The sequence below is a fragment of the Choristoneura fumiferana genome, chromosome 20 (genome assembly GCF_025370935.1).
Source record: "Choristoneura fumiferana chromosome 20, NRCan_CFum_1, whole genome shotgun sequence".
Lineage (NCBI taxonomy): Eukaryota > Metazoa > Arthropoda > Insecta > Lepidoptera > Tortricidae > Choristoneura > Choristoneura fumiferana.
In genome coordinates, this window is record NC_133491.1 from 14,763,826 (window position 1) to 14,791,572 (window position 27,747).

At 37.3% G+C, this 27,747-nt stretch overlaps 1 protein-coding gene across 2 annotated transcripts in view; it reads left to right on the forward strand.

Moving 5' to 3' along the window:
• The window catches only part of LOC141438906 (uncharacterized), a 44,659-nt gene that overhangs the window by 13,545 nt on the left and 3,367 nt on the right, over window positions 1-27,747 (forward strand). The window contains exons 1-2 of one of the 2 annotated variants that reach the window (XM_074102959.1): window positions 12,118-12,536; window positions 27,388-27,457. In XM_074102959.1, the coding sequence (XP_073959060.1) occupies window positions 12,509-12,536; window positions 27,388-27,457 (98 nt within the window). In that variant the 5' untranslated portion in view covers window positions 12,118-12,508. Of the gene's footprint in view, window positions 1-12,117; window positions 12,537-27,387; window positions 27,458-27,747 lie in introns of those variants that run through there. The other variant, XM_074102958.1, reaches the window with a different exon arrangement.

A 27,747-nucleotide genomic window follows, 5' to 3' on the forward strand; every position in this document is an offset into this window, starting at 1 on the left:
AGATGCTTATCCGGGCTTTTGTTAGTGAAATAAATCAGCTGAAAAAGGATTTACTGTCACTACTAAGATAGGAACTGAAAAAAAAACGTTATTGTAATGGCCGCATCCGTGACACGTTTCACTCAACAAGAAATGAGTTTCTTTCCAAGGTCATGTTAAATTCTTTAACATACGGAAGTCTTTCTTGGTCAAGTAATGGTCTAAATCCATATATTCAGCCATTACATCACCAACGTTGTCACTTAAATAAAAAGTAAAAACTTTTTAGTATATTTCTTTTTATAAAGTCAAGGATCAGGTTAGGATAAAATCAGGTAAAGGTTAAACAGTTCATGTTTTATGTAGGTAAAGCAAGGAACCCTAAATTAATTCAACATGGCCGTACCATTGGTATCAGAATGCTAATATTAGAGTAAATTGATCTTACAATAGTCTAATAGTGCGCTGGAAAAGTGCAACTATAACAATGGCATCATTTTCACTACAATTATAGAAATAAAAAAAATATACGAGGATAGAAAATACTATTTTAATTATTATTTGAGTGGGCGCATGAAATTTGAAGCGTAAACAGGGTCTACTTTACAGTAAATAATATGTTCCAACGTAAATACTTACCGCGCAACATAAAGAACCACCAATGATAACATGCACGTTATTAATATTACTACTATTATTATACTTGCATTCAGTTTGTCACTACAATATTTTATTCTGCACGCTGCAGTTCACTCACCGAGCATAATGCACGCGGAATGTTCAAAATTTCGTGTGGTCGTACATAAAATCAAAATAAGCTTGTTTAGGCTCACAAGATTCTAACGTTGGACAATATAAGCCTATGCAGGCTTACAAAATACTTACGTAAAAGCGATATTAGCCTAAGGCAGCTTAAATTAGTTTTGTAAAGATTATTGTAAATGCGAACAGTATTCAATAAGACTGATATTAGGACGATGTTAAAATAAATACGCTTATAATTTGTGCCCAAATCCAGGCATATACGATGATATAAAACCAATATTAGAGTGAAAATTTATAGTCTTGAGATGGTTGTAAGAGGGATTTTGCTGGTTGGGCGTTTTTCCCATTTTGGCTCCAGAACCCTAAAAACTTCAAAGGTCGTTTAAGAATCTACAGAACACGCTTTCTGACACCTCAGTGAGGACATCTCATTATACTAATTGCGTAAAACAAAGTCTGAATCCCGGTAATGCGATTTCGCGCCAAAAATAACAATGAGTAACCGATCACCGAAGATGGCGGCCATAAACCATAACCGGCGGACAATGCGCACGCGCAAAATGGGCAAAATGGCCGTCGGTTAGTGATGCGCTGATAACATCGATGTTTTATAATAATAATGATGCGTCGTGTCGATAATGGTTGTCATTAGATGATTGATACTGTTTTATTCTGTGGTAGAGTGCGACGGGAAAAGAGATTTTTAAAGTCATTCAGCCACTACCCTTTCTCTCAGTAACGCGGCGCGTCTCAGTATCAAGCTGGTATTAATATCAAATACCTACTCAGATCTGCTACTCCTTGGATCATTAAAAAAAAAAAAGACTTTTAAGGCAACGAAATTAAAAGAAACAGTCATAAAAAGGTGCTTCCATACAAATTTCCGGGGAATCAAACATATAGGGTACTTCCGTATGACGACCGGATGGCCAAGTGGTTAGTTAGAGAACCTGACTACGAAGCTTGAGGTACCGGGTTCGAATCCCGGTCAGGGCAGATATTTGTATGGATAATACGAATGTTTGTTCTCGGGTTTTGGATGTTTAATATGTATATTTAAAAATAAAAAACAAAAATAAATATCACGGGACAATTCACACCAATTGACCTAGTCCCAAAGTAAGCTTAGCAAAGCTTGTGTTATGGATACTAAACAACGGATAAACGGGTATTTAAGTATGTATTTAATCTATATACTTAAGTATGTTTATCCGTTGCCTAGTGCCGTTGCCTAGTTCAAGCTTTGCTTAGTTTGGAACTAGGTCAATTGGTGTCAAGTGACCCATGATATTTATTTATTTATGTTATATTTTTTATATTATCTCTCTGTCTATGTCAGTAAGTAAAGTAACCCCACACTACACTGCATTGCACTGCATTTTGCTTAGGAGCAGGGCTTTGTTGCCCAGTGGCAACATCCAGTGATATTATAATAGGTAGTATAACCTACAATTTTTGTACGGAGCTCTCGGTGCGCGACTTCTTGGCCGGCTAAAGCAATAATAGTGTTAGGTAAAAATATACTTTAGATTAGTTGCAATGTTTTATCTTTTTGAAATTAAGAATAAGATTAATAATTATTGAGTAAATCATGATTTTAACAACACCGAACAACGACATAAGTACCAAATGAAAATTGATTCCATGCATTGATGATTTTATTGGACTAAGTACTTACTGCAATAACACCGGGTGTGGCCTGTAACACGAGCAAATAATTAAAACATAGATCGTACTCGTCAAACTGAACAACATTAGTTCAGCGACTTTTAAAAATAATTAGTTTTTTTATTACACTTTAAACTTTATTTCGAAGAAGCAATGTAAAGCAAAATGTTTGCTATTTTTATTTATAGGATGGCGTACATTGAAATTACGATTAATTTTGTTAGAAAAAAAAACAAAAGTTAAGTTTTGATTTTAATTAGGTAAGTGGGACCATGATGGTCGAATTACCGGTGCCCTACAGAGCCTCTGTTTTCAATATTATCCCCGGTTCTGGGCCACGTACTGTATTGATAGTTCCGTCGACTACGTCCAACCCTAACTTAGGGCATAAGGAAATATCTCGCAGTCGACTAAAATGTCGACAATTTATCGCGACCCTCTTTAGGTATGATCAGATTGTTATAACTAAATTGGTTTGGAGACTGCTGCTGGGATTGTTTTAGTCAATATCTGCGTAGGTCTCGCGTTGTTGAGGTAACTTTTTTGGAAACTGGCGGACTTTATAAATAAATTTGTGGATACATAAGTTTAGGGAACCGACCGTATATGGAAGTCTGAAACTATAAGACATACAAAGATCTGTTCTTAGGAACCGTGTCATCAATTTGAGTGACGTGAGAAATGCGAAACGCCCCTTAAAATGTAAACAAGCATGGGATTTTCCGAATTTTCAAACCAAAGCCGCAAGCTAGTCTCCTATCAAACAATACCCATAACCACCAATCTCCTCCATTACAATAATCGACGATTTTATGATGTTGTAATTTATTAAACGACATTTATATCGACTGGCACGGTCCCAATATCTTTTGATTCACATGTCTGTGGATTCGACGCCCACATTGTCATTCCAAACCGGAAGTACCATAAATAGTTTCCCTTTTTGGCAAGCGAAGCGATTTGAGCTTTCAATTTGGTCTTGTATCTGTTAAAATTGAATTATAGCAAGATCCAGACCATAGTTTGTCAACTAGGTAAAGATCAGACTTACCTATTAAGTAACAGCAAGTAACGATCTAATACCTTTAAACGAGCAATTCTTGTATATACATCTAGAAATAACCCTCGTGGCCTAAAAGGTTGGTAGTGTTTCCTCGTTGTATATCTAGCTGATTCTTTGAAAGATATAAATAGCTGCCGGCCCTTTGTCTCTATATAGTTGTGTAAACCAGGCGCTTATACATCTTTTAAAAGTCTATGTGCGCCAGGGACCCACCCAAGATCCTTTTGGACACATTATGCTACGGGCCATTTCTAGTTATAGTTTAGTTTTCACTTTAAGTCTAATGATACATATTCGATTTTTTCTTTGTTATTTATAATGTAATATTTTTGATCTCAGTTGGGTGAATGTGTAAGTTGTAATCGCAATGTGCTGCCCATATCACTTGAAAATCGAAGTTCGTATCTACCGTCCCTCTCAGTCTCGTTTTGAATAACTTAAGCGCCAGCGGGACGGCAAAAGACGGTTTGAATTTTGCACTTCGTAGTTCTTTGGTATTAAAGGGCCAGATAACCATTGGAAGAGAAACAATCTTGAGTGACGATCATGATTGGAGACCGGAGTCCTGGCAGGCCTACCACCAGGTGGAACGAACGCCAAATTTATAATACTTACCTACAACTTACACGATTTTTCTTGCTTTTTTTTCGGACGGACTGTTGCTGTTAGCCTCAGACGCCTTTTACAGCTTACCGGAGAGAGGGCGAGCTGTCAGATGGACCACTCAGCAGTTTTTCTTGCAAGTATAATATAGGTTTAAATCTAAACTTGCACCTATAGGGAACCAAACAAGATTTAAACTAAGGCCTAAGACCTAAAATAAGATGTTTTGCAGCCAAACATAGCGGTCGTTAACTAAAGAGACGCCGTTTAAGGAGCGCCATTCACGAGGATGTTAAGTGTCGTCTTGAAGTCAGTGAACAGATCTATCATACCGTTTGTACTGTGTGTGTACAGTGAGGTAGATATACAGTGCGGCTAGTATATCATACAAATCCTACGCGTTTGTCCTAAGTATTTATATTATAATTTTTTATAACAAAAATTGAACCGCTGCTCGCTCGACTCGCTCGATCTCTCTCCTGCTGGCTCGTGGTGAGCTCCTGCTGGCTCTTGCTGAGGCACCGACCGACTTCAAACTGGTAGAAAATTATTTTCTTTTTTTTTTGTAGTCGGTTCAATTTTTTGTTATATTTTTTTTCACACTTTTTAGTGTAAGTAATCTAAGATATAATAGTTTAATTTCAACTGCTCGTCACCTTTTACGAAAGATTGCTTTTTCCGATGTAGAGACGTTCATTATTGAAGAGTCCTGGTGCTTCACCACCCGTTTTACCATATGCATTACGAGGAGCATAAATTGCTTAGCAAATGTGTCAAAGTAATTAAAATTTAACCCTTGAAATACTTGTCATTGAGTAGTAACTCCGATGGTCAACTGTGGTCTTCATCATCAGTTCCACTTCACCAAATGATGATTTTCAAGAGCAAATGCACGAGGTAGGTACTACTAAAATATTATATTCAATTTACTATAGGTGTCTCTACAACATTTGAAGAGTTCCCTCGATTTCCTTAAGATCCAATCATCAGATCCTGATTTGGTGCTTATGGGACCTAATTGATGATATTCCTAGACGAACGAACTAGAGTTGGGCATCATATAAAATCAAAAGTATGTGAGTGTATGTGTGTGTTCTGTTACTCTTTTAGGATAAAACATGCTAAAATAATATGTTATAAGTAGATGATAACAACATGGAAATTACTCAGCCCAGTGTACCGACGGCACGTAGGTCGACCAATTATAGTGAAGAAGCATGCACGACCAAATACATAACCCACGCGACTACCGCAAAAACTATTGTCCTCTCATGACCGCTTCACTGCCTAATGTCACTTGATGGATTATTTATAACTAAGAAGTCATCGGGCACGTGGTCGATCAACCCGATGGACGGATACCATAACCTTACACTAAGATCCTAAGTGGCCAATAGATACCGATGGAGATGGAAGGATTATTTTCAAATAAGTTTTTGGTAAAAATTTAATTTTTAATAAAAACTTTTTTGCTGACTGTACTTTTTGTTGACTGAACTTCCATTGTCACCCAAACTACATTTGCATACCGAATTTCAAGTTTGACCAAAAACGGTACAAGGTTTGCTAAGCCTGTCGCCTACGGTATACCTTAACCTATATCCTCAGTCGTCTCTTACCACATCCACGGAAGAAATGGAGAGGTGTAATTCTAACCCGACACCACACGGGGGAAAATAAAATTAGACGAAACAAAATTATGTAAAGTTGTATACAAAATGATTTTCACTAAAATGAATATTAGGTAAAATGGGCCATTGGGTTAGGGTTAAGTACCTAATATTAGTTTATCTAATAAGTTTATGGTAAAAATACAATAATAATGGTTATAATACCAGTTTTTTTTTGCTGTTTGTACTTTTTGTTGTCTGTACTTGTATTATGTCACCCAAACTATATTTGCGTAACAAATTTCAAGTCGATGCTATTTTAACCGTTGAAGAGTTCCGTCCTGTGGAGACGATCCTGGTCGGACTACAAGGATGTCACTACCAGATTGTTGTATTGTCACGCAATCTACACAAGTATACCAAATTTCAAGTCAATACAACTACTGGAAGTTGTTGAAATTTAACTTGCAAGATTTTATTACAGACACACAGACAGAGAGACAACGGGACAGGTGAAACTAAAAAAATAAAAGCTTGTAACTTGTAAAATAACTAATAAGGTAAAATGAAAATAGGCAAAAAGTATTTAGGCAAAAAAAAAGGTACAACTAAAAGAAGCGTGTCGTCGGAGAGCGCGGGGGAGTGGGTGCGGGGCGGGGGCGGCCACGTGCTCTGTCACTGCGCATATCATTCAGGTAATTGTAGGTATATACTTAGTTTAGTTTATAATTTTCGACACTTTACTTTCCATATTTGGATGGAATAAGGATCGATTTGAATCAATTAGGCTAGGATGTGTGAGCGTGTTCTGATGGTGTTTCAATTAGTCGAGCCAGCGAGAAGCGTAGGTAGTCCCGGTGTGGATTGGGAACTTCACACACATGAAGTTTCCTCACGATGATTTCCTTCACCGTAATGCTTATGGTATATAATTATAAATGTAGTTTCGCACAATTAAGTAGGTAGGTCAAAGTCAAAGTCGAAGTCAAAGTCAAAATATCTTTATTCAATTTAGGCTATAAACAAGCACTTATGAATGTCAAAAAAATCTACCACCAGTTCTGAAAAACCTAACTGGTTGAGAGCAATCCGGCAAGAAAACTCAACGAGTATTTTTTTTTAAAGTTAGGTACACTCACACCTTATTTAACACAACTTTGATTTTAACACAGTAGGTTGTTATTTAAAGGATCGCTAATGCGGATCGGAATTATTTCCAAATATCCCTGTCCATGATATATATATGCATTAACTTTATAATACGCCTAGATATACAATGTCTCTTGACAAATGAAATAGTAGATCTGAATGTTGTATCCGGTAAGTACACCCATAGCAATTTTACATTTTATTTATTTATAATTATCCAAATTTCGCATATGAATTTCGAAAAATTCAAAGGTGCGAGCCCGAATTAAAACTCACGATCACTGCTTGAAAGGCCGTGGGTCACCAGTTTCAGTAAAAAAAAAAAAACTTTCAAGAAACACCAAAAGATAATTTAATTTCATTACAAATATATTTTTTTATAACTTAAATAGCCACAAGTTTTTGATAAACTAAGGGGCTGTTTCACCACCATCGATAATTTCCTGAAGTTAATGTGTAGCCGTCTCCGTCTATTCGAACAAATTTCTCGGAGACTTAATCACATTAATCCGTCTGTTAAAATTAATCAATGTGGTGGTGAAACAGCCCCTATGTATATAATAGGTACTCAACAGTCTATGTTACAAAATAGAGCAGTCAAAGTAGTCAATGTGTAATAAATGGAAGCGTGTCAGCGGTAAAAGCGTCGCGGGCGGCGCGGGCGCAGCGTGGGCGGGGCCGGCTGCAGCGCTGCAGCGGATAAGGCGCAGCAGGCTCGCACTCATGCAGGGAATCTTCCCAAAGTCAAAGTACTACTTTGTGCTATCACGTCGATGAACGGTGGAGCAGACGAGTCCTCGAATGGAGACTGCGTACGGGGAAACGTAATAGGGCGTCCTGAGGGTCTGAACTTAGGAGGGTCGCTGGCGGCAGATGGATGCGAGGGGCTCAAGACAGAGTATTGTGGCGCGCCATGGAAGAGGCCTATGTCCAGCAGTGGACTGCTGTAGGCTGATGGTGATGACGATAACTACTATTATGCGCTAGAGCAGAGCGAGGCAGTGGAGCGGTGAGGGAGATAAAATTCCACCAATAGAATTGCATAAAATGTCCACCGTTCTTCAGTGGATACGAGTAAGGAGTTGACACTTTCACGGACAGTCCGTCCAGACGTAAATAAAAACCCTCGTGATTCAGCACCACGTCTGTGGCCGGTGATTTTTGCTGTGACATAAGGGCTGTTCCGTCCACAGCCGTGAACTGTTCATAGGGCTTATATGGAAGCAGGTATTTACCTTGCGCCCCTTTAGGCAAATCACAAAGATCCGTAGTGCCCATGCCACAGCAAAAGCTACAGGGTAACGCGAACCCTATTGCACTACACACATTAGGGACATGACGTTTGTTGTGACGCAGCACGTCTGTGGACGTTACGGCTGTAGCCGTGTGCCATAGTGTAATGACGGACTCACGGTCCCACCGGAAGACCAGCGCCAGCTCTTGGGCCGGCATTATGCTGAGGTGGGTCCGTTTCGTGAACAATAACACTGTTTTCTTTGCCTTTCTTTTATGTAATTATTCTGCCACTGTTCCGAATAATACTCGTTAAAATCTCCCAGGGATAAGAGGAACACGTAGCCATCATACACACGAATGCACAAACATCTGATTATTTTGTGTTGTAACAGTAATTAATTGTATCTAAATAATAAATACAGTACGAAATAGTACATTGTGTCTTAAGGGCGGTAAATAAGGAATCACGAACGAGAGTCTATTAGAAGCCCGAAGTCGAAGACTGAGGGCTTTAATGAGTCGATGTTCGTAATTATAGTACCGCCCGTGCGACATACAATGTTTTTCATCACATTTGCAAGTAAAATTTATATTTGTAAAAGAAAAAATATAATTGTTCCAAATATTGGCGATACCTTAGGCTGTGCTCTTGGCAACGTCACCCTCTACCTCCCTCGGTATGCGCCGCAACGTGCGTGTGCATGTGGTCCATGTAGTCCTGCAGCAGCGCGCGCAGGGCCATCAGTACGGGCACCGACTCATTGACCGTCCTTGGGTTTCATGACAAGCACATTAAGGTCGAGGGTTTTATATGGGGGGGTTGCAACCAAGGTAGCCTGCATGTTACGACACTGTTTACGAGCAAGTGTGATGAAAAATATCTACGGAGGCATGACAGCAATGCAATTAACTGTGCGGAAATAATGCGCTTGCACAAATTTATTAACAACTAGCTGTTTCCCGGGGCTTCGCCCCCGTTGTAATTTTTCTAAATTTTCTACCATAAAAACCTTCTCCTGACAATAACGAACACAACAAATAAAGAATTAGCGAAATCGGTCCTGCCGTTCCCGAGTTTTGCACTTAGCAACACTTTTTACGATATTGTAATAAAATCATATTTAAAGGTATAATAACATTTATAATCAACTAGCTGTTTGATTTTTATTTATTTTACTTCTTTCTTTTTTTCCATAGTAGGAGGATTTGTGTAGAAGGCAAGTACATATATTTGCATGCGATTCCACGGCGGAACAGCTGCTCCCAAAGCACATTGTGGCAGTCCGTCCAAGGACGTAATTTATTTTTGAACTAGCTGTTTCCCGCGGCTTCGCCCCGTTGTAATTTTTCTTTCATAAAAACCGTCTCTTGATAATAACAAACGCAACAAAAAAGGAATTAGCGAAATCGGTCCAGCCGTTCCCGAGTTTTGCGCTTACCAACACATTTTACGATTCATTTTTATTTATATTTTATGAGATTTTCTTGTGCCATATCAAGAAATTTACATAAAGGTTCTGTGCCCGTGAACGTGTTCAAAAATTATAAAAACCGGGAAGCAGAGCAGGAGCAGGAAATCGGGGAAGCTCTGCGAATGAAAAAACAGTCGGCAAGTTCACTCCGCATTACTTTCTCTTCTTTCTCTTCCGCACCTCCACTCCGCATTATTTTTTTGCTTCGCTCCGTTATCTAACGCATATGGACAGACACAGTCCGCAACTTCGCTCGGCATTACCACTTCGCTCCGCTTCGCTGTCGCTGCCTCGTTCCTCTCCAATGTACAGCCCTATAAGAATTGCTTGCAGGGAAATATGTCACAAGGAAAATATTCTAAACAAATCTTCCTAGCCTACTGTAGTACCTTAACCACTACGATTGACACCTATTCGCTATCAAGAATTTGCATAAAGCAGTTGCAATTTAAGCGCATTGACTTAATCTTGTCCGTTGAGATAGCTCGAGATAGGCCGGTGGTCTGAGATAGCAGTTCGAGGATGTTGCTAATTACGACGCAGGGCGTGTACAGTCAACCGTATTACTACTGTTAATACGTACGTTTACTAATGTTTCGGCGAATAACGTTTGGCAACCAGTTTCATTACGCAACTTTTCATTTCCCAACTGTTTAATATTTCTGAAACTGTAAAATATTTCAGGATTTTTATAAAAATAACCTAACCTAACCTAAAGGTTTCTACGCGATGGCCCTGAAATAAATCCTGAAATATTTACAGTGTTACCCCTTATTCATAAAACTTAACAAGCCTATGTTAACTAACAAATGCTTTGTCCCTTTCTAACAAATACAAATGTCGAAGTGACAGATAAGGACAAACGAATTTTAGCGGCATTTAACTAAAATAGTTTGATTGTCGTTTATGAATAAGGGGGTTAGAGTTTGCGAAATGAAAAGTTGCGAAATGAAACAGGTTGCCAAACGTTACGTTGCGAAAAGGCAGTACTCGGGGAACCATACTAGTACAGTTGGGGGAATAAGTGGTCTACCATCCTAAGGTGGATTTTTTTTGCACGTCATAAATCAATTATGTCGATAAAACGTTGATTTACATCAACTCAACTGTACCACAACACATACTAATTTTTTTTCATTCTTTATTTATAAACCAGACGAGGAATTGTTTTCTGTGATGTTCATATTTTTCTGCAAAAAGCTATGACTGCAAATCATTAAAACATCGACTCCTTAGTCCAAGTTTTTATGAGGTTTGAGAATTAAATACCACTTTTATTATAAAGTACTTTAATTCACTCTTAATATAAAAATAATAATGTGTGTGTGTGTGTATGTTCTTTCGTAATGATTTAAATTCGGGTTTTGTTCCGCGTAGGTACCTTGATTTTAGAGAAGCTTGATATTATACATATAAAATTAGTAATGATCGCGATAGTCTAAAACATTATGGTGTGTGCTTTCGTACTTAATTAATGGATACGAAATTTGGCAAGTACACCTACTTTATTTGTTGCCGTTCTCGATTTTAGAATAGAATCTCTTCTCTTCCACCACGGTTGCTGTAAAGTGCAAATAAAGGATCTGACGTAAGAGTATTCAAGATAAGTGTATTTGAAAATTATATGGACTCTGCTTGATTCTGAAATAAATGTTTTTGTTTTATTTTTTATTATTTATTAGCATAGTCAATAATTCCGGACCGGTAAAATTAGAGATCATCAAAAATAAGACTCGTATTTTGGACCCCTACATGGTTTTTTCAAAAGATCTGCACTTTAGCCGTAGTTTTCCGTAACCGTTATGGGTGGCCATGGGTGGCGGTGGTTTCCAGCAGGTGACTGGACTACTCGTTTTGCTCATATTATTATACTTATTATAACAAAAAATGACGTACTTTAATTCTAGTAATGACCTAAATTTAATTATTTCCAAGAAAGCTGGAAAGTAGCCATATCGTGACAATAAAATACGTAAAACTGGAGACCCGTTTAATATGAGTAAATGCCAACCATCCCAGCCTATATACGTCTCAGAACAAGAGGGCGGTGGGTAGGGATGGGGGTTTGAAGTTCCCAATCCGCACTGGGCTCGCGTGAGAACTATGGCCAAGCCCTCTTGTTCTGAGAGGAAATGACATCATTGTAAATATTATTCGAAAAGATTAAAAAATAATATTGTTCTTGTAATAGAAGTGGAGTTCCTAAAAAAATATTATAAATAATTATTACCCATTTCCTTAACTACATAATTAATCCAAAATAATAATTTAGTTCGAATGAAACTTCTTTAGCAGTGTACAGATAAAAAAATACCCCACACAAATCCCACATAAATGTATAGACAATTAACAGTGAAATTTCAAAGAATATTTAACGGTTTTATTTTATTTATAAAAAAAAAGCCTATAAATTAAGTAATTCACAACTATCAACGTCATCGCTCATGAGGGAGAGTTTTCGAATATTTATGCGCGCGAATAACTTGTACCCAATTTTCCGCTGTCCTAATGAGTCAACGCATTAGTGGCAGAGGCGAACGCGCAAGACTTCCTTGCGCGAGTGCCATATAAGGGCGCAGTCCGCCGCTGCAGGTGCCGGCGCATCGTCGCCCGCGCAGCTAATTTCAGCGCCGAAACTAAATACCCAAAAGCGTGCGCGCGCGCCTGCCTAATACGGCACCTATCTCGAGTTACGCGCGCTGGCACGGCCGGCAGAAAAACACGTAAAAACTCTTTTATTTCGGTAGCGAGCCGCCTCTAAATTTAGGACCTATGTTCGCATGAAAACTGAAAGTAATACGAGCGATTTTGGTTCGCGCTGAGATGTCGGAGATGGCTGTATTTAGATTAGAGCGGCGACCTCCGTCGGCTGATAACGTGCGCATAACCTCGCCGGGCGCAGTCGGCGCGAGCGCAGCGGACATGTGCCTGTGAATAAAGTGTAGTGCATAAACTGGATTTGGATGTCACAAATGCTGCCTGAAGGCGGAGGTAAATATTGATCCTTGTGTGTTCTCAGCCTACATAATTTCGCGGAATTCGCGGCGTTAACCTATAATTTAGTTTTTTATTTTTAATTTGTCAAAATACGTTTGTATTAGGATTTAGGCGGCTAAAATCCCCATTTTTATAGTTTTTTTTCTATTTGAGCGGCCTACTTTACGTTATCTGTTATTGTTATCGCAATAGAAACATTACTTTTATCGTGCCACCCGCGGCATGTGTGGTACAATTAGATCCGATTGTGTTATCAAATTACAAACAACAATATTAATTTCATACAAAATTACCTAGGTATTTGCTTCTTTTAAACTTAAATAGTTTAAAGTCACCAATCTACATCTAAAAATGTTTAAATTAAATTACGAAATCCGTCATAAATTGGCGCTTAAAAAATCAACGTGCAGGTTTTGCTTTTCGATAATGGTCCAAGCTTTGTAGGCTATGAAAAGGTGCTAAAATCAGCAATTCTGTTCCAACTTTCACTAGTTACGTCAGTTTTTACATTACGTATTAAAATTAGACGTAAAAATGACGTATGTACGGTTCTGGCTGAAGCTATAGCGCATAATTCGCACGTTATTTTGGATTTTATTCATTATTTTGAACAGTAAATAGTCATGTAACTCGAGCATTTACATCAGCTCTTACGCACGTACTCGTAACCATCATGCAATGCAACCAAATCACTTCGCATGATTCTCATTACTCTAGTAATGCAACTTCTAACTAATTGCCATAATTGGTTACGTAATCTAAGACTTGTACGAAATTTCATGTTAAATTCAATGACCACATTTGAATGTAAATAGGTATGTAGTTTCCTACAATGTTGAATTAATGGTTTCATTAAGAACAATGTCTTTGGTTCATGGTTTTTCTTAGTACTGTGTAATAGAACTAACACGGACAGATCGGTATTCTAAAAAATACCAATTAGTCCCAGCAGTTATTTCAAAATATTGGGCACTTATTATTATTTATTAATTTATAATATAATATTATTAATATTTGCCAAATTTAATTTCAGATATTGCAAAATATTCACAAAAATATTCTAATTATAAATAAACCCGCGTACGGCGTAGCTCACCCAAAAACTATGAGATTTGACATTTCGGAGACCTCACGCTACACTAGCGCCTCTAGTGGCGAAATCATACGCGATAGCCCTCATTGTGTTTGTTTACTTATTTTGTACAATAGAGAGTTTGATTAATTATATAGCCATTTAAAGTTCCGGGTGACGTTACGCCGTGAACACTTTTTAGCGCGGCGTGTCGTCATGAGCCCGCCTGAACTTTAGCATAGTCATTATTGTGTTTTATTCACAAAGATAATACATGTAAAATACTTAAATAGAATCCCATCCCAGCCTATATACGTCCCACTGCTGGGCACAGGCCTCCTCTCAGAACAAGAGGGCTTGGGCCATAGTTCCCACGCGGGCCCAGTGCGGATTGGAAACTTCACACGCACCATTGAATTGCTTCGCAGGTTTGTGCAGGTTTCCTCACGATGTTTTCCTTCACCGCAAAGCTCGTGGTAAATTTCAAATGTAATTCCGCACATGAATTTCGAAAAACTCAGAGTTGCGAGCCAGGGTTTGAACCCACGACCCTCTGTTTGAGAGGTGATAGGTCAAACCACTAGGCCACCACGGCATACAAATAGAATACCTAGTATTTTTATTTTTATTAGGAAACTACCTAATTAAATGTATGTTTCAACAAATGAATACAAGCACCATGTTTCACCATCCATTGATTAAATTTATCCGTCAAATAAAATTAATAAATGGGTGGTGAAACAGCCCCTTAATGTTATTTTAATAATACATGGTATTAGTGCTCCTATTTCAAATGTTGGTATCTACTAATTATTGCCACCGGTAATCACACGAATTCGGGACATTCTCAAACACACCGACAGAACATGACAAGACAACAAAACTCCTACGTACATTTGAAACCGTTTATTTTAAATGAATTGTTATTATTTATTTACTTATTGTGATACTTGTGCAATAAATTATTTCTACGCTCTTGTAAAAAAAAACTAACTAAAAAAAATAAGTCAATACAATATAGCAGGTACACGTATTAAAAAAAAATATAGAAAATTCTTCAAGACTATCGTTGATCAGGCTGTTACTGAACCAGCGAGATACCTTTGGCCCTATCTCTACTTTCCATCAAGAGATAAGCCAAATTGCTAGTCAGTTAATTGTAAAAAAAGTTAGGAGTAAATCAGGGCACGCGGGCACTTGTACTATTACTTGTTCTGTGACGCGAGTCCGTGTTTGCATTTATAATGTACTGAGAGATTGTCATAATTAGCAAAACATAACGCCATCGATCAGTTATTCCATAAACACATTAACCAGTTTTATTGATTGCAAAAGTATGCATAACTATTCCTTTACCTACATTACACCCACTTGCGTATACAGTGGTCTACTTGAAGGAACTTGATGTAGGATGTAGGCAAGTCGCCTACAGGTAGTATGGCCTAGATTCCAAGACACCGTTCTACAATTTGTATTATTTAGGGGCTGTTTCACCATCCATTGATTAGCGTTAACCGACGGTTAAATGTGATGCCGTCTCCGTCTATTCGAACAAAACAAATAGAGATGGCATTAGACCTAACCGCCAGTTAACACTAATCAATGGATGGTGAAACAGCCCCTTAATATCTTATAAACTTAAAATAAAACAAACAAACCCCCCTACAAGCCAAAGTCTTCGACAGACGACACTGGCAAAAAAAAAATACAAAAATAACACCGTTTTCCTCAGTTTTAAAGATTTTTGACAGAATTGATTAAAAATGTAAAATGTGTATAGTTAACTGAGTACACGGATTATTAAGATTGGTTTTTTGGAATCTTTTTGTATTTTTTATTTCAATTCCAAATTTTTACTTTTACGGTCATCCCGTAAAACCAGCGTAACCAGCGTAAACCAGTGGTGTAGCGGTATAGCACGCGGTACGGATTGCCGAGGACCTGGGTTCGATTCCCAGTGATGGTCTTATTTTTCTGTTTTTTCTGTGCATCTATATTTCAGTTTGTATTTTCAACACGGATTATTTACGAAATTGTAGTCGAAATAAGATCGATATATTTTGGATCAATTCATTTTTGACAAGCGACAACAGATTTATCCAAGATACATACGGTCACGATCGTTAATTTGGGACCCATTTCGTGAAAAAGTCCTTTGAATTGTCATACAAAATGATTCGGTCTGTTACCTCATCACGATTTCATAAAAAATACTAAAAAGAAGAAAACAAGTCTAGTGGGCTAGATCTTTGTTAAGTAGCTAACTTAAAGTTCAACAGTCGGGACCCATTAGGTACCTAAGAATTTTTAAGCGTCACGATTTAAATGGGTCCCGACTGTTGGACTTTAAGTTAGCTACTTAACAAATTTCTAGCCCACTAGACTTATTTTCTTCTTTTTAGTATTTTTTAAGGCAGTCGGGTTTTTTTTTAAATATTGTTTTATTTCCCACTTTTTGTGAAAAAGGTATATTAAAACGGTTATAACCCATATATTTTTAGAATGGGCTAATTATTAGCTTTCATTTGATACCCCACTCGATAGGTTTGAATAAAAATCATTTTTTTAAAACTTACAATTTGGCGCCGAAAATCCGCCATTTTGATTTTTTAAGAATTTCATGTACCCAATGAGACAACTCCAATGACGTATCATTTATCAAAATCGGTTCAGCCATTGAGTAGTTACGAGAGGACATAGGAATAGACATACATACATACTTACATACATACGCGTCAAACAAATAACCCTTCCTTCTTCGCAGTCGGGTAAAAAGGGATACATGGAGATTGAGACCTAATAAGGGCATAAGATAGTTTATACCCAAAATATGCATTAGTGTTTGCGGGATAGAGATAAATATAATGCCTAGATCTACGGTAAGCCCCGAAAAAAAATAAAAAAAAACACCTCAAAGCACTTATAAATGCGAGTTTAATTTAATTTAATCGAACTTGTACTTCTTTAAGTTCTTCGATTACTCTTAACTGATTGTTTTCAGATTTTTAGGGAGTATTTTAATCATCAAAAAACCTTGGTGGCCTAGTGGTTTGACCTATCGCCTCTCAAGCAGAGGTTCGTGGGTTCAAACCCCGGCCCGCACCTCTGAGTTTTTCGTAATTCATGTGCGAAATTACATATGAAATTTACCACGAGCTTTACGGTGAAGGAAAACATCGTGAGGAAACCTTAACACACCTAACTATGAAGTAATTCTATGGTATGTGTGAAGTTCCCAATCCGCACTGGAACCGCGTGGGAACTACGGCCCAAGCCCTTTCATTCTGAGAGGAGGCCTGTGCCCAGCAGTGGGACGTAAATAGGCTGGGATGATTTTAATCATCGCGATGAAGTAACGGTAGATGACCTTCGGTGGTAATGTTTGATGTGATGCCTTGCATCACTGATGAATGACTGACTCATTGTCATGGTGCACCAATACTAACTGATCTAACGTCGTCCAGTCATTGAATCGTTAACAGCAAGTTGCAACTCTCAAAGTAATCAAAACTTTAAATCAAGTCATTTTAAATACATAAGTGATGTAAATCTTCTATCATTTTGTCTACCTGTTGCTTTATTTTGGATGGTCAGATGGTGTGCGTGCCCGCGTGGGAACTGTAGCCCAAGCCCTCTCATATTGAGAGGAGGTCTGTGCTCAGGAGAGTCGTATATAGGCCGAGTTTATAGTCTTCCATTAAGCAACGGAACACTATGGTGTTCCTTGCGGTTATAGAAGTCGGACCACAGGAACAGCTGCTGGTGCTGGCTGGTACTGGAAACGTAGGAGCTAAAAGGAGCCAAAATTGTTAGTCTTACTTGACCCATAGAAAGCCAACTCCTATCAAGTAGTTAGGTACTTATTAATTTCGCTTTTATTGCCACAAAATCTAGGTGAAAAAGCAGAAATCAAAAATTGCTTATTTGTGGATTGGATCCTGATTGCATAAGGAACTACGTATATCTATCCTAAAATCAATATTTTTTTCACACCTCTCCTTCAGAAAAGTAACTTTTCCTCCCTGACGAGAGGGAGCAAAGTGCAACTTTTCTGTTCAAGGCTTTTCTAAGTGTTTTATTGCAAATGTCATTTTTTGAAGTTGATAATTGTAAAGCCACGCCATTTTCTATGCTGGTTGTTCTTTAATAAAATTAAGAATTATTTTTTTCAAGTTTATTAATGCTCGGTGTGAAAAGTTGTATGAGCCACTCGGGAGGTAAATTATTTTCATCTTGAATCCCTCATTACGCTTAGGATTCTACTTTAGAATCCCTTGCTACACTCAGGATTCTATTGTAGAATCCTTCGCTACATTCTGGATTCAATTTACGCCCTCGCCGTAAATACACCATTTTGCTTCCTTTGTGACACAAATAACTATTAAAGGTGGTGTAGCCTTTGCTTCCTTGATCATTTTCCTTCTCTGCTTTTTAGGCTTAAAATTGCCAGAAAGTTGTAGGTACCCTACCTTCAGAGTTCAACTTCAGCGTTCAATCTAAGCCTGACAGTTACGACCTGTCCACACACTAGAAATCTGTGTCATATCCAATTTGTTTACTTAGCGCGAGTTTGCTAAGCTAGCGGAGCGATGCCCTTATTTGGAAGGTGTCAAAATTGTAAAATACTCCATGAGCAAACCGCAAAATACATTCTATTTGAGTAAAATATGAGATGCCAATGCTTACTTTTATTAAGTGGCACATGAACATTTGTTTCATGGCTTTCCTAGGTATACTTTTGCGTCTGAAATGGACGGACGTATACACCATTTATTTTAACATTTGAAACTTCGGTAAAATTTGTGTTAAATTCAGTAGTAAAATATAATAAATACCGCTTATAAAGGTACATGTAAGTATCTATAGTCAATTTGTGTTCAAAATACCGAGAAACATGTGTTACAATTTGACCGTTAATTCAAATCTTAAACTAAACGGAGTATAGATAGGTACTTAAAGTCTAAGAGACTATGCTTTTGTTAAAAAACTTTTGATTCAATAACTACTTATATTTTTTGTTGACTGTAGCTATGATAATCGACATCCTACTAATATTATAAATGTGAAAGTTTGTGAGTGAGTGAGTGAGTATGTTTGTTACTTCTTCACGCTGAAACGGCTGGACGGATTTGGATGAAATTTGGCGAAAAGTTAGTTTATAACCTGGATTAAAACATAGGATACTTTTTATCCCGGTATTCTCACGGGATAGGGATAAAATCTCGAAATAACACCTCTGGGCTTAGAGTCATGAAATTTGGTATGTAAAGAAAGAAAGAAAGAAAGAAAATAATTTATTTATAACAGCAATGACACATAATAAGTAACAATAACAATAGGAAATGTTGCCGCTATAAAAAGGTCCCGGCTCAGCATATCGCTGGTTGAAAACCAGCACTGGTCTTCCGCCGGTAGGTATGTGGTAGCTGGACCTCTGGAATAACACATAATCTATTTATTACTCCGATATTCCTACGGGATAGGGATAAAACCTTGAAATATTAACCGCTGAGCTTAGAGTCATGAAATTTGGTATGTAGGAAGCTGAATGTCTAGAAAAACACATAGACGACTTTTTGACCCGATAGTACCACGGGATACCTAGGAATAAAATGTCGAAATAACAGCCGCTAGGCTTAGAGGCATGAAATTTGGATGTAGGTAGCCGTATGTCTGGAATAACACATAAGTACGCTACTTTTTATCCCGATATTCCCACGGTATAGTTTTGTAACTAAGGGACCCTATACATCCCTGTATTATTTTTATTATTATTTCGTATATTTTCTTTAATTGTATACTGTAGTTTTAAGTATTTTATTTGTAATTATTTTATTTTGAAAAAATTACTTTCTGCCAAGTTTCTTGCGACGCATTCTTCTTGGCAATGATGGTCTTTCCGAAAGCGCGGGTAGTTTAAAAAATGAGGTGTAAAAGTGCCCATTGCGGCCTATTTACTGAATAAATGATTTGAATTTGAATTTTGCATTTGAATTTTGATAGGGAATAATGTTGAAACTTCAGCACTGGGTTTAGAGTCTTGAATTTTGTACAGTTATTCACAACACAACCTCAATGAAGACCTTGATATAAATATTGGGAATTTCCAGGGGAATTTTGTAAAATCCCGAAAATTTCAATTGCAGCTACCACACCGAATAGTTTACGCGTGCGAAGCCGCGGGTAAAAGCTAGTAAGATATAAATTGATATAAGATATTTTAATTCTAAAATGATTTATAACATTAAACATTGCAGACAAAAGCGTAGCGTCTTATAATAACATGGCTTGAACATTGTAGCTCCAAGTAGGTATACCACGCGCCATATAAATCTATCTAAAAGTTCATTACTTAATACTCAGTTTTGACGCATTTTTGAGATACATTTTTTATGCGACGTCTTTAAGTTACTTTACCCCCGGATTGTGTTCGAATCGCTTAACGGTATAATGCCTATTCAATTATTGGAGTATAATAGTTTTTGTGGTACTAGTCGGAGCAATAAACTTTTAGGAAAAGTTAGGCGGCAGAAGGTATAGAGAAGTACCTAATAACTGCCATGATAGAGACCATCTGACACAATGTCGTATGCCGTGTCATTAATCGACATATCACAAGGTGTTGTTGTTATTGTTTTCATTGTTATTATTCCGATGCCCCTTGCCACCTGATTTTTTTTCTTTTCAGTATTGCAAGGTCAAAGTTACAAATTAAAATCCATCCTCATCTTACGATACTTTATTTGTTTGTAACACTAACCAGTCCAGGTTCATTCAAAATTACGTTTCTATTTTTATACGTTTGAACATTCTTATAGGTCAAAAAACTGACCTTTCATAACTAAAAATGCAATACAGAAAACAGTAGCTAACAACTAAAATTTAGTGTTTTTCAACCTGTGGCCTCTTTAGCGGGGTCGCCGAGCCCCTATTAGTTGCTGGGAAAACTACTTCAGTAAAAAATAATACAACGGGTAGGGGGGTCGCGGAATATTTATTTAAGTATACTAAAGAGGTCGTGTCATGAAAAAGGTTGAAAAAGTTTTAGTAACTAAATAATTATAACTATTTGTAAAACTATCCTAAAAGTAGGTATACTAAAGTACCTAGGTAGGTACATAAAAGAAACTAAAATTAAAACAAAAAAAATATATAATTTAAAGGAGCCCCCTTAGGAATGAATATTAACTAGAATAAATGTAAAAAAGTGCTCCACAAATAAATGAATTAAACAAAATAAAAATTTAGTCATCTTTGCAGGTGTGAATTTTAATTCATTATTTTATGATTGGTTTTTGGAGCCTATTTGTATTTTTTTTTTAATACAGTATAGGCTTGCGTTTCAACTCCAAATTTGTTACTTTTACGGGTATCCCGTGATCATTATTTTAACTGAATAGGCGTGATAAATTATTCTAGGAACTGTGCGTTGGTCTACATTGCTTCATAATTCTATATTAAGTCTTAACTTGCTTTTGCCGATAAATGAAAATGATTCCTTAATATGCAAATAGTTGAAACGATATCTTTGGGTAGAGTTAAAAATAGTAAGTAGGTACGAAATAAATGTAAATGTATCCTAACTAATATTACAAATGCGAATGTGTGTGATATGTTTGATTGTTACGCTCATGATTAAACTTTTTATCCCAGGAAATTGTATAGTTCCCATAGGTTCGCGATAAACTAATTCTTCGTGGACGAAGTCGCGGGCTACAGCTAGTACCTATAAAGGATTATTCAAGTAACTGATTGACTAACTGACAGATAATACTCCTCTTAAAGCACTGAAGATGGAGGCTTCAGCTATATCCATTGAGTTGACAATGAAGTGAAGTCACAGCTTACTATTGCCTTTGCCATAAAAAGTATGTCAACTAAATTGTGGTGTCCAGTCTCTTTAAGACGCTACATTCGTGATAGTGACCGTGGTTGTCAGTTGATCATTAATAAACCTTCATGGTATAGTAACTTTCTTGGGAAAACTGTGGTGGTTTCCCATTGTCTTCCACACCGCAGTGCTGGAGTCCGGAGTTCGTAGTTGGCAACTGCGGTGCTACTCCGAAATTCGAATTTCGTGTCTCTCAATATGTAGAGCTCGCAAAGTACTATGAACTACAATTGAATTAAATAATCTGAAAACAATATATATTTTTAACTTTTAAATAAATGGTAACCATAGTAATTGTTCGTGATGATTAACTAAATGCTTAGGTGACTAGACACGTTCTTTCCGAGGACCCTTCAAATAGTACCTAATGAGGCATTTTAATATTTCCTATCAGCAAACAGGTAACATAGCCTAAATAGCCTTTATTACCAATCGAACAAAACCGCGATCAAAAGCATTCGAACACTAGCTACAAATTAGCATAATATGAAAAGGCATATTGTTGGCATAATCTTATTATGTCGCAGCCTTACCGGGCCGTGTTTTGCCTCGTAAGAGCACCATTAATAATGCTCCTACGCATCTCATGATTCATTTCGAGCCCTAATACGGTAACTACTAACATTCATGTATTATTTATAGGTAAATAAAACCGTATACGCCTGTGCCTGTCTTGTTCCGAATTGTGTCAGTCGCCAAACCATGGTGGAACGTAGGATGATACGGTTTTGGACAGTTCCTACTTTAAATCCTAAAGAGATCAGATGAAACAAGTGTTTCACTTTACTGTGTTAGATTATGTCACGTATCTTATCATAGGCTCCAAATCTTGTGTATTAAGGACGTTTAGCTCACGAGTGAGTGATTGAAAAGAAGGATAACTCAGTTATTGGTAGGTACCTATAGCTCACTGACTCACTAACTTTTTTGAGATCTAAATGTGTCAATATTTAGCTTACTCGCTCTGGCAAGGCAAAATGCTCGATTGAGAGCGGTGAAGCCGATGAGAAAAGACTCTGCATCTGTTTTGGTGGGAGACTATCTTATGTATCATTTTACTGATCATGTGATCATATAAGTTAACTGAAGCACTGCCATGGATGGCTCAGTAATGTAGGTAATGCTCTCAATCGAGCATTTTGCCTTGCCAGAGCGAGGAAGCTAAATCTGACACATTTAGATCTCAAAAAAGTTAGTGATTCAGTGAGCTAATATACCTACCAATAACTGAGTTATCCTTCTTTTCAATCACGATATGGAGCTTAAATACCTCTATGATAAGATACGTGACATAATCTTGTATCTATATCATAATAGAAGGAAATAAAATACTATCGACCTTATGGCATCACTCCGTAAGAGCTATGATTGTAGTCTCATTGCAAAACTCTACCACAGTAAAACAAAACGCCTTTTGCACTGAACGTCGATGGCCATCTTCAAAATGTAGAGTGAGTGTATTTGCTACAATGTTTATTACTATCAATGGGCGGGATCCTACCTAGCCATATAAAAAAACGCGTCATAAGATTTACTTTTCGTAATTGGGTTTTATAATGTCCATCCCAATCAAAAAAATATTTTTGCCCAATCTAACTCGGTTTTTCGTCTTTTTTTAATATAATTTTTTTTCGTCTTTGACATTTAACACACAGCAAAAAAAAAGCATATTCAAATTAAACCTCAAAAGCAAGAAATGGAGCACCCCGACACACTTAACACGTTCCGAGACACAATTAACCGAAAATATCCATTCCTTTTACCCACATAATATTGTTTACATTTGCTTCGTGTGTGCCAATCAAAAAGAGTGTTCACGTAATAGTGAATAAGGTTAATTCTCCCGTGACGGGTCAGGCCGTGACGCGGCACGGTTGGCCGCTCGCCAGACGGTGTGCCGTGACGTCACACGGCATATTTATGTATGTATGAGTAACGCATATCGACTTCAAGACAGCTGATCGGTATCGGCTTTTGTTTGGTGTGCCGTTGAACTGTATATTCAAACGGTTGTTAAGTTTTTTTTCGTATGTTTGGTTTCAATATTAAATTGATATGAGAACAATCGATTGGGATTCCAAAAATATCTAATAAAAATACGAGTAGTTAATAGCTTTTATTTCACATTCTGTTATACTTTTATAAGGATTTATACCCTTAACTTAGCTTTCACTTGAAAACAATGGGTTAAATGTCATATAATAATATTAAATAAAAGTATTCAATTAAAAAGAGTCCTATACTTAACAAACTTATCTACATAAAATAAAAATAGAACCTAAAGTAAAACAAATTAGGTACAGTCACCAGCACCAATATCTGATACAACAAGCGTGCATAAATATCTGATACGACTCTATTTCTAAGGCCGGAAGGACATGTCAGATATTTTTGCACGCTCCGTTGTGGCAGATATTAATGCTGGTGACTGTGCATAAAGAGTCCCTTAGGCAAGGTCCTGAAGATGCTGGCAGCGTTTTCTGTTTCAATTGCTAAGCTAATTCTTTGTCCGAGGAAGCTTTCATTTCTGTTTAATTTTGTATTTCATTTGTATTGTATATCTAGTATAGGTACTCGGTAGGTATGCGGCAAATTTTGTAAGTCGAATGTAACGTTAAACTATCGCCATCTAGCGATGTTTCTATTGCTAAGAAACCCTAGAATATCGATTTGTAGCAATTATAATTTTTATGGTACAATATTGGGCTAATCAGATCGTTTTCTCGGGCGACGCCCTCTGGGTATTTTATTACCATAGCTATTATAATAGTAGATTATACTAATACGAAGCCAGCAATTGCTATTCCCGCCGAGACTAATATAAAGCTTTTCTCAAAAATGGTGAATAATTCTGAAATAGAATTAACTTTTTCACAAAATATATTATAAAATTTAATTTTATTCCAATATTTTTCTTATGCTTTCCCGCCTTTTTTCTTTAAAAATAAACTGCAGGTGAATTTTTCCACCGAAAACACCACAAGCTATATCAGACCCAATAGAAAAAGTCCGGAGTTCCAACAAAATATCTGATACCGGCCATTAGACTTGGCTGTATACGACTTGTGCCAACATTTCCATGGCCTTTTTAACTTAAAAATTGTCATTATTGTCGAGCTAGCGCGCCTGCAATCATTTTAACTTTTTAATTTTTCGCTGACCATAAACTATGCACTTCGCCTTCTGATATGTCAAGAATAATGACAACTTTTACGGACATTTTTGAGAAAAACATGTTACGCCGCTGACCAATTAGCGTACTAATTATATAATTAACCGGCAGTTATTTATAATGTATTCTCTCCCGCTGATGATACGACTAAGAGACTATCATTTGTAGTAAACCAGCACCCGTGGCTTTTTGTGAGTCATTAGGTCTGGCAGCTGTATTGTAATTTCAGTTTTAACTGACATTCTAGTCTTCATTAAAAAAAACAAACGAATACGAATACGAATGTTTGTTCTCGGGTCTTGGATGTTTAATATGTATTTAAGTATGTATTTATCTATATAAGTATGTTTATCCGTTGCCTAGTGTCCATAGTACAAGCCTTGCTTAGTTTGGGACTAGGTCAATTGGTGTCAGTGTCCCATGATATTTATTTATTTATTTTATTTTATTTATTACGTTGTTAGGAGAAAACCCGTGCTTATTGTGATGTCTCGTAACTTAGATTTTGGGACTTTACATTTGTATCCCGTGGGATTATAGGATCAAAAAGCAGCCTAATTTGTTATTTCAGAAATTCGACCAGTTGTTTTAATATGAGTGTTTTTTAAACTCTGGGAAAGATATATAACAGTTTACATAGAGATACTTATCCCGGAAAATCGTACCTACGTTCTTCGCGAGATAGCGATAAACAAATTTTCCACAGACGGATTCGCGTGCAACAGCTAGTGCTGTGAATAAAAAAAAATCTGATATTTTCGAGTGTTGTGATTTAATATATACCTCCTGATTCAAGTAATAAGTCAATCACGGTTTTGTTTATTTTAGACGACGGAAATCATTGGGCGATGCGCGTGAATCACCATGTTTACTAATCGCTTATAAGCGCCATTTTTAACATCGCCTCTGTTTCTATAAATGGAATTCATTTGTCATAAGTTTACATAGCTCGAAGATAACATAGCTTGATTTTAATGAAAATTTGCACAAGTTGAATATTTCGCAAAAAAATCAATGTATCGAATAATCGTCTTAGCAAACCCCTAATGGTTTTAAAATACCTATCCAACGAATACCTGTCCAACACACTATAGGGTTGGATGAGAAAAAAAAACTTTTTTATTGTACAATTTTGTCGGCATAGTTTACATACATACTCGTATTCGTGCAAAGTTACAGCTTTCTAGTATTGATAGTCCCTGAGCAAAGCCGCGGACGGACGGACAGACAGACAGATAGACATGGCGAAACTATAAGGGTTCCGTTTTTGCCATTTTGGCTCCGGAACCCTAAAAAATAAACAAAACAAGCAATTAACAAACTTTGAGATAAACTTACCTACTACGAAATAGCGAACTTATACCTTCCATTCCGTTTTATGCCAGAACTCGCGTTATATAATTGCGGCAGTTGCCGCAAAAGGCGCGTCTATTTGCGTGTGAGTTGCGAAATTGGTATCATCCTTTATTTCGGTGCGCGCGCGCCTTCGCCGGCGCGGGCGCGTATTTTGGGCGCGCTCGGGTTACCCGCTTGGACTTTGGGGTTACTTCTGACTCTAGTTGATTTGTACGGACTACAGATTAAAGCTTTATACATCCATACAATACGATAAGTTTTTCTTTAAATTTCATTTTTTTTATGTAGCCTTTAATATGTCCCACTGCTGGGCAAAGGCCTCCCCTTTCATTCGCCACTCTTCCCTGTCCCGGGCATTCACCTGCCAATCGAGCTGAAAAGCGCTCAGGTCGTCCCGCCATCTCCTCTTGGGTCTGCCTCTGCTCCTTTGACCATCCTTCGGAACCCATTCGGTAACGATTCGGTAAATTACATTGATGATAGTTAATTTACATTAGTTTTTTTGCTCGTTTAAAAATCCGTCATCTAATGCGTGGTGTGCCATCATAGGGCTTATCATGTCTACGCGGAAATCAGGTCCTGCGCCGTCATGTCTATAATTATTTTCATCACACTTGCTCGTAAGCAATGTCATAACATGCAAGCTTATTTGGTTGCAACCTCCTAAATAAAACCCAATTACTTACCGCCTTTAAAGTGTGAGCTAACTTTGGGGGCGGCAGACGTGAGCTTGCCTTCGGAATCCAAAAGCTTAGTGGTTACTTGTCCTGAAATGTAAATTTCAGAATTATTATTATTTATTTTTTTAATTTATGACGGTGGAAGCAGTTTACACTTCCACTGAACGTAGATAATAGTTAGTGTTGTTTTGTAATTAAGGGACCCTATACATCCCTGTATTATTATTATTATTTTTGTATTTTTTTTATTTAATTGTACACTATGTAGTTTTTAAGTATTTTATTTGTAATTATTTTATGTTAAAAAAATGACTTCCTGCCAAGTTTCTTGCGGCGCATTCTTCTTGGCAATGATGGTCTTTCCGAAAGCGCTGGTAGTTTAAAAAATGACGTGTAAAAGTGCCCATTGCGGCCTATTTACTGAATAAATGATTTTAATTTGAATTTTGAATACACAATGTACTATTATTGTTCGTAAAATACATGAAATGAACAGATAACAATATAATAAGATGTACAAAGGCGAACTTTTACCTTAAAAGGAATCTCAGGATCTCATAATTTTATGTATTTCATGAATAAAGAGCGAATGGAATTACCAGATCCAAACCGCATATTGAATCGCTTGGACTCTTATGTCAACCAAATATTCAGTTCCAATTGTCTTGTTCCAGAAGTGATGCGCCGCGGCGCGTGCGCCGACGTGTGCCCCGCGCCCCCCGCGCCGCTTCACCCCGCTAATAGGTAAATATTTAAAAAATACTTTCACTATCTTCTAAAGTAGCGTTCCTACACGACTTATTTGCCCCGGTGGCCGAATTTCCGTATCACGTGGCAATCCGTCCTTCTTCCTTGTCTACATTATAAATTCGATTACCTACCTATCCAGATCGTTGATGAGTCACTCAGTCGTAATTTTTCTCGGCATATTTCAATATCAGGATATGACGCGAAATGGCGGAGTCAGCCTATTAAAGTTTCCTACTTACTTTTCAGGGTGACCGTATTTATATGATTACGTAATCTAAACAAAA